General features: G+C 45.5%; 1 protein-coding gene across 1 annotated transcript; it reads left to right on the forward strand.

Moving 5' to 3' along the window:
• The first annotated feature begins 6464 nt into the window (after positions 1–6464).
• On the forward strand, positions 6465–8000 carry LOC124647442 (GDSL esterase/lipase LTL1-like). The gene is made up of 3 exons (XM_047187389.1): positions 6465–6845; positions 6947–7189; positions 7279–8000. The coding sequence occupies exons 1-3, from the start codon at positions 6465–6467 to the stop codon at positions 7768–7770; spliced, it is 1116 nt and encodes a 371-aa protein (XP_047043345.1). The 3' UTR covers positions 7771–8000.
• Positions 8001–8654: the final 654 nt, after the last annotated feature.

The following is an 8654-nucleotide window of genomic DNA, read 5'->3' on the forward strand; positions in this document are numbered from 1 at the left end:
CTTCTTTTATGCTCGCTGCCTAATTCTTTCAGTAATTTTCGTGACACCATATTATTGAGCCGCGACAAACTAACTCTCGCGGAAGTTTATGATGCTCTCCAACAAAAGGAGAAAATGAAATTTATGGTGCAGGCTGAAAGTTCGTCCTCCAAGGCGGAGGCGTTAGAGGTCCGTGGCAGGACCGAGCAGCGAGATAACTACTACCACAACAACAGAGATAAGAGCAAGGGCGATAGAGGTCGCTCAAAGTCCAAAGGACGTGACAAGTTCTGCAGGTATTGTAAGAAATCTAGCCACAATATTGATGATTGTTGGAAGCTGCAGAACAAGGAGAAAAGGAACGGAACTTACCAACCGAAAACTAATGATGGTAATGGTAAGGCTGCCGTTGTCACCGGTAAGGGTGAGGCTGCTCGTTGTTGCTGGTAGTGATAGTTCCGATGGAGATTGCTTAGCTGTTTTGGCTGCATGTGTTTCACGTGATGATGAATGGATTCTTGATACCGCATGTTCGTTTCATATTTGTCTGTAACAAAGATTGGTTCAGTTCTTATGAGTCCGTGCGAGTGGAGATTTTGTGCGTGTGGGGAATGACAACCAAGTGCAGAGCATTGTTGGCATTGGTTCCGTTCGGATCAAGACCCATGATGGGATGACACGCACGTTGACAGGAGTGAAACACATACCCTCCATGGCGAGAAATTTGATCTCTTTGAGTACCCTTGATTGTGACGGGTACAAGTACAAAGGTGGGAACAAACTTTTGAAGGTATCATCAGGTTCTCTCATTATTATGATTGGTGATATGAATTCTGCGAAATTATATGTCCTTAGAGGTAGCACTTTGCCCGGTATTGCTGCTGCTGTTAGTTCCGATGAAACTAGTAAGACTAACCTTTGGCACAAGCGTCTTGGACATATGAGTGAGCTTGGCATGGCGAGAATTGGCAAAGAGAGAGCTAATTGATGGCTGCGATTTAGGTAATCTTGAGTTCTCGTGAGCACTCGCATCTTTGGTAAGCATAAAAGAGTAAAATTTAATGCTTCCGTTCATACCACCAAAGGCATTTTAGATTATGTACACGCTGATGTTTGGGGTCCGTCCCGTAGAACTTCTAATGGTGGTGCTAATTACATGCTTACAATTATTGATGATTACTCAAGAAAAGTGTGGCCATATTTCCCGAAACATAAATCTGATGTTTTTAATGCTTTTAAGAAGTGGAAAGTTATGGTAGAAACCCAAACTGAAAAGAAGGTTAAGATACTCCGTACTCGACAATGGTATGGAATTTTGTTCAAATGAATTTGATGAGTTTTGCAGCAATGATGGGATGGTAAGACATCATACCATTCCGTACACCCCTCAACAGAATGGCGTGGCTGAACGCATGAACAGGACCATTATTTCGAGGGCTCGCTCGCATGTTGTCTAATGCAAAGATGCATAGAGGTTTTTGGGCTGAAGCAGACCTCCACCGCATGTTATCTCATCAACAGGTCACCTTCTGTTCCACTTGATAAGAAAACTCCAATTGAGGTATGGTCCGGTTCGCTCGTCGATTATTCAGATTTGAGAGTTTTCGGTTGCATCGCTTACGCTCATGTTGATAATGGAAAGTTGGAGCCAAGGGCTGTTAAGTGCATCTTCCTTGGTTATGGTTCGGGAGTTAAGGCATATAGATTATGGAATCCCGAAACTAAGAAAATTGTGTTGAGCAGGAATGTCGTTTTTAATGAGGCGGTTATGTTTAATGATAGTCCGTCTCATCGATATTTCGATGCTATTGATTCTCCCGATGTTTCGATGATGAGCAACACGTAATTGGCGTGCAGGTGGAGCACGCAAAGGAGAATGAAAATGTGTTTCCGAAACCAACAATGATGATAATGATGTTCCACCTTCACCACCTTTTGTTCAGCGACAAGGACGGTCTATTGCTGCTGACCGCCCTAAGAGAAATATTACACCTCCTACCCGATTAATTCAAGAATGTGATATTGTCGTTTATGCTTTGAGTTGTGCTGAACAGGTGGAGCATGATATTGAACCAGCTACATATACTCGAAGCCATTGCTTCGGTTGATAAAGAGAAGTGGGTAGGTGCGATGCAAGAAGAGATGCAATCGCTTGAGAAGAATGGCACATGGGATGTTGTGCACTTGCCTAAACAAAAGAAGGCTGTCCGCTGCAAGTGGATATTCAAAAGAAAGGAAGGTTTGTCTCCTAATGAGCCTCCACGGTTTAAGGCAAGGTTAGTAGCAAAAGGTTTCAGTCAAATTCCAGGTGTTGATTATAATGATGTATTCTCCCTGGTTGTGAAGCATAGTTCTATTCGTGCTTTCTTTGGTATTGTTGCTATGCATGATCTTGAGCTTGAGCAGCTAGATGTAAAGACCGCTTTTCGCATGGTGAGTTGGAGGAGGATATATATATGGACCAACCTGAAGGTTATGTTGTGCCCGGTAAAGAGGATCTTGTTTGCAAATTAAAGAGGTCCCTTTATGGTCCGAAACAGTCGCCACGACAAGTGGTATAAAAGGTTTGATTCATTTATGCTTACACATGGTTTTGAGAGATCTCGGTATGATAGTTGTGTGTATATCAAGTTTGTTAATGGATCACCTATTTATTTGCTGCTATATGTTGATGATATGTTGATTGCTGCCAAGAGCATGAAAGAGATCACTACTTTAAAGAATCAATTAAGTAGTGAGTTTGAGATGAAGGATCTTGGTCCCGCTAAGAAAATACTAGGCATGGAAATCAAAAGGGACAGAAAGTCTAGTTTGTTGTTTCTTAGTCGGGAAAAGTACATTGAGAAAGTTCTTCATCGTTTTAATATGCATGATGCAAAGTCGAGTTACTACTCCTATTGCTTCTCATTTCAAGTTGTCAGCTTTGCAATGTCCTAGCTCTAAAGATGATATTGAGTACATGTCTCGAGTTCCCTATTCTAGTGCTCGTTGGTTCCTTGATGTATGCCATGGTTTGTTCACGTCCTGATCTATCATATGCTATGAGTTTGGTCAGTCGATACATGGCTAATCCCGGTAAAGAACATTGGAAAGCTGTTCGGTGGATTTTCGGGTACCTTCGCGGCACATCAAAAGCTTGCTTGAGGTTTGGCGAGGATTGGTGAGGGGCTCGCCGGATATGTGGATTCAGATTATGTCGGCGATTTGGATCGGAGAAGGTCCCTCACAGGTTATGTGTTTACTCGTTGGTGGATGTGCTCGTTAGCTGGAAGGCTACTTTGCGAGATGCTCGTTGCACAATCTACTACCGAGGCTGAGTACATGGCTATTGCTGAGGCGAGGTAAAGAGGCTGTTTGGTCGAAAGGGTTATATGCTGAGCTTTGTGGAGATAATTCTTGCATTAAGTTGTTCAAAGGACGATCAAAGTGCTATTTATCTTACTAAAGATCAGATGTTCCATGATAGGACAAAGCACATTGATATTAAGTACCACGCAATCGGAGATGTGGTTGCAAAAGGTAAAGTGAAGGTATGCAAGATTAGTACTCATGATAATCCTGCTGATATGATGACTAAGCCTCGTCCTCGTGTCCAAGTTTGAGCTTTGCTCAAGCTTGGTTGGTATAACTCGTTTAGCCCAAGTGGCTATTGGCGCCAGCAAGTGTTTTCTTTGTTGATTCAGGTGATTGTTGAAGTTCATGCTACAAGGAATTTGTCTCAAGGTGGAGTTTGTTATTTTGTGATCCAAATTCATATACTAAAGGGAGGCTAACTTCCGACGAGCGGAGCGAGGCCCGTCGCCGGAGGCTTGGGCCGAAGCGTAGCGTAGTCGAAGTTAGCCCATATGTCGTGCCCTACGAGGGACGCCTGCGGGGGTGCGGGGGCGGCAGCCCCCGCGGTACGGATCGTTGCCACCGCCTATTTATATTCCCCGTAAGCCGCCGCTAGGGTTGATCATCGCATCATTGTACACCCACGGCGTTTGTAAACACCACCGAAATAGTGAAGTTTTGCTTGCCGGCGCCCGTGGTTTTTCCTTGTGTGTTGCAAGGGTTTTCCACGTTAAAATCTCGTGTCCCCTGCAGTGTTTTACTTTTCGTTCTTCGTTTATTGTGCATCTCAATTATAACACTCTAAATCATGAACACGAAAGATGCAGGTCTAGCACATTTGTGAAAATCGAAGGCCTACTTTGTTTTCTCTTTTCATGGTCGTGCACTCTACACCCTCGTGATATTTCTTCTCTATATAAACTCCGCACATGCAGTTTGTAAGTTTTTCTGAAAATTTATCCATCTATTCCCCTCGTGCACACCTGCCTAGTTACATTGTGCACAGTGCACCTGATACTGTCAACAATACCGAACGGAACCATACATTGTTATGACAAGATTTGAATCATACTAGGATAGGGTGGGCCTTCGATTTAGTGACTTAGGGGTCCCCATAATGTGTCACGTTCCACCCTCATGTCACCTCGCTCCACTAAACGTGCATCGTGCTATATATCTAAATTTTAATCCTCCGCTGAAATATCTATATGTGTTCCACTAAACGTTCATACGTTTTCACACAAATAGGTGTTCCAAAAAATTATTAAGAATTCAGTAGAACACTAAAGATGGACTTAATAAGCAAGATTAGGTGCCCAAATCCAGATTAACACCACTGACACGTTGATTTCTTGAACAACCAACACATAGCTATAAGAGGGGATATGGAGTCTGGTTAGTGCATAATTATTAGCGTGCATAGAATCTAACAAACCACATTCGGTATTAAGGTAAACGAAGTCTATTAAGAGCTTCCTTACATTCCATTTAGGATTAGGAATATGTGTAAGCAATCCTCGTTTTGACATATCTATACTATTCTTATTTAAGGGTTCTCGGGGAGCGACATCCAGATTGTTGGCCTTGCAGCTAGTAAAGAAGATGCATTCAGAGCGGGGTAGTGAATTGACCACTAGAAAGCCCAACCATTTTAAAGAAAACCTCATCGACCCTTTAGTATTTTTCCATCTAAAATGCAAGTTATTACTTTTTTGAAAAATTGTTATTTCCATTTCATAAATGCATGGTCAATTGGGAGGCGATTTGCCACTTGACGGCTTAGGCATCCCAAATCTTGAAAAGTTGTCTTCCAACCGTCGACAAAGATGGTTATGAGCTTATGGCTTGAATGGGTTGACAACACCAAGCCTTGGATCTGCCTTGCAAACCATGCAATGAAAATGATAGAGATCTCATTGCGGCGGCTACCATACCGACGGTCGAAAACACTAAGAAGGCAAAATTTTGGACCTCGCCATGGCTAGATGGAGCTAGGACAAAGGACAACACACCCAAGCTCTTTGAGAAAACAAAAAGAAAGAATTGCACGGTTAAGAAGGCGCTTAAAAATAACTTTTGGGTCAGCCAACTCAACATTCAACAAGGTTTTGACATTGATCACATTCAACAATTTGTCACGCTTTGGAAATTGATTTCCGGTGTAAACCTCTCCCATGATACGCCCGACAATATCCATTGAAACTTCACAAGTGATGGCATTTACTCGGTCAAGTTGGCTTACAAGATGCAATTTGAGGTCATCATCCCCACCTCTCTCTCAATGCTCCGGTTTGGAGGTCTTGGGACCCCCTAATTAAATGCAAATTCCTTGTTTGATTGGTGATGCAAAATACGATTTGGCCGGCTGACCGCCTACCAAATAGGGATTGGCAAAATTGTGGAAATGACCCTTTCTTGCAACCAACTTGAATATTCGGTGAGTCGCCTTATTTACAAGTGTCGCTTTAGAACGAAGATTTGGAAAGAGATCCTTGCTTGGTGTAGTTGCCACCATATCCTTCCGGAGCTTTGGGCCGATGAAACATCCATCAATGAGTGGTGGATGGAGCTTGCGCTTGATAATGGAAAGGCGAGGAAAGAAACGACATCTGCAATCATGCTTGTTCCATGGGATCTATGGAAGGAGCGTAACGCAAGGGTTTTTAGGCACCATGCCTCTCTCGCAAATGTTGTCACCGCAAGAATAAAGGATGAAGCGTGGTGTTAATGAAAATGGAAAGTTAATTTAAAAGATAAGTCAGGACTAGCGTTTTGACGATTCGGTGCTGATCATTTTTTTAGCAATTGCACACATGCCAATGAAGAGCCAGAGATATATGTAGGTGCACCCAAATTCGAAAGTAGCTTGGTCGACGCTGATATAGTGACAGTGAAACATGGGCAGAAAGTAGCAGCTTTGAAGGTCCGGGGGTTGGAGTGGCAAATTGTCATTACAGATATGCGGCGCACGTATCTAACATGGTGGCCTGATAAATTCCATGCAAGGGGCGCATTCTGCTGGCTGCACATGCTTGGACGACTCCTCTCTCGCTCGCTATATATAGCCCCTCTTCAGCCTGAGGTCTTGTGCATTCCCCACCAAACGTGAAATAATCGATAGACCGGTGCAGCAAGATCGTGAGGTCGCGAAGATGACGAACGGTGGTGCATTGCGCTGCTGCGGTTTGTTGACGACGATAGTGGCGGTGGGCGTCGTGCTGCTGGCGACGCCGTCGGAGTGCGCGCGCGCCTTCTTCGTGTTCGGCGACTCCCTGGTGGACAACGGCAACAACAACTACCTGCTGACGACGGCGCGCGCCGACTCGCCGCCGTACGGGATCGACTACCCGACGCACCGGGCCACCGGCCGCTTCTCCAACGGCCACAACATCCCGGACATCATCAGCGAGCAGCTCGGCGCCGAGCCGACGCTGCCGTACCTGTCCCCTGAGCTCCACGGCGCGAAGCTGCTGGTGGGCGCCAACTTCGCGTCCGCCGGCGTCGGGATCCTCAACGACACCGGCATCCAATTTGTATGCAAGCCGCATGCAGTTTTAATGTCAATTCAGTTAATCGTTGTGAATTTGTACTGCAAGAGCGAGCATATAAGTTGGGTGTGTTGCACATTTTGCAGGTGAACATCGTGCGGATCAGCAAGCAGCTCAAGTACTTCCAGGAGTACCAGTGGAAGCTGCGCGCGCTGGTGGGCGCGTCCCAGGCGCAGCAGGTCGTGAACCGGGCGCTGGTGCTCATCACCTTGGGCGGCAACGACTTCGTGAACAACTACTACCTCATCCCCTTCTCCCTCCGATCCCGCCAGTTCTCCCTCCCGGACTTCGTCCGCTACCTCATCTCCGAGTACAAGAAGATCCTCGTGGTAAGCTCCATTAATTTGTTTCTTGTTTTTTCCGCGGTAAACAGAGTAGACGCGCACCAGCTGAAACTGAAACTGGCGCGTGGCTGCAGAGGCTGTACGAGATGGGCGCAAGGCGGGTGCTGGTGACGGGGACGGGGCCGCTGGGCTGCGCGCCGGCGGAGCTCGCCCTCCGGAGCCTCGACGGGCAGTGCGACACGGACCTGATGCGCGCGGCGGAGCTGTTCAACCCGCAGCTGTCGCAGGTGCTGTCGGAGCTCAACGGGAGGTACGGCGAGGGGACGTACATCGCCGCCAACTCCATGCGCGTGCACTTCGACTTCATCAGCAACCCGGCGGCGTACGGGTTCAGGACGGCCAAGGAGGCGTGCTGCGGGCAGGGGCCGCACAACGGCGTCGGGCTGTGCACGGTGGCGTCCAACATGTGCGCCGACAGGGACGAGTACGTGTTCTGGGACGCCTACCACCCCACGGAGCGCGCCAACCGGATCATCGTCAGCCAGTTCATGACCGGATCGCTCGACTACATCAGCCCGCTCAACCTCAGCACCGTCCTCCAGATGGATGCCAGGCTCATGAACTGATTCATCTGTCTCACCAGAGCACCAGACCAGAGCTAGCAAGCTACTCCAACACTCTAGCTTCGTGATAGTCATAGTAGTACCAGTTTAATTGTCGATCGTTAGCCTTGTTTGGTTTGTTGCTGCATCCTGTGGTTCACGCTGTTCTCGGGTCGGTTTTGAATGGTGGCGTTGTGTTCGTGTGTTGTTAATTGGAGATCAATAATATATGTGATAGTAACATCTTTGAGACAGAATGACAATTTGACTCGATTTGATTGGGACCGGACTGAAATTTTTGACACCTAAATTCACGAAAAAGGCAAAATTAGCTATGAGCATTTAATTGTGCTGTGAAAAGCAGCGACATGCATCCATTTATTTTTATTTTTAATGTGTGGATGAATTCTGTACTTGAATTATTTGTGGCATAGCAAATGTTACTGTTGTGTTTTTTTTTATCAAATGATATCCTTTTTTTTTTGGATCTTGAGATCATTTGTGTGTAACTCCTTGCATGCTAGTCACTTTTCAAACTTGTGCCAGGAGCTATACGAGTAATGCATTTGCTGATGCCTCTTTTTCTGGGATTACACCAAATAACTTGCCTTATCTTTGTAGAAGTCAGCAATGAGTTTCACAAGAAACTTTTGCTCAAATTCCAAACAAAATGATAGAATAAGAAACACCAAACACCCAGGCAGAAAACAGCGTAACTAGGTCATTGCATCATGATTGTCTTGATTGGGCTTTTGATTATATTCACATATGTCATAGAAAAGATGTTTTGTTGCTAAAGCTATATTTGACATGTCATTCTATAAAGTGGAACACTAAATTATCCTATAACTATATCGTTAGGTACAAAGGCTTTGGACAAAGATGGTGTGGTTGAATCTACATGAAGT

Source organism: Lolium rigidum, chromosome 4 (assembly GCF_022539505.1).
Source record: "Lolium rigidum isolate FL_2022 chromosome 4, APGP_CSIRO_Lrig_0.1, whole genome shotgun sequence".
Classification (NCBI taxonomy): domain Eukaryota; kingdom Viridiplantae; phylum Streptophyta; class Magnoliopsida; order Poales; family Poaceae; genus Lolium; species Lolium rigidum.

Coding starts and splice junctions, on each gene's coding strand:
- LOC124647442 (XM_047187389.1), top strand. CDS start 6,465: ATGACGAACGGTGGTGCATTGCGCTGCTGCGGTTTGTTGACGACGATA. Junction 6,846..6,946: donor ACGACACCGGCATCCAATTT/GTATGCAAGCCG, acceptor CACATTTTGCAG/GTGAACATCGTGCGGATCAG. Junction 7,190..7,278: donor AGTACAAGAAGATCCTCGTG/GTAAGCTCCATT, acceptor GCGTGGCTGCAG/AGGCTGTACGAGATGGGCGC.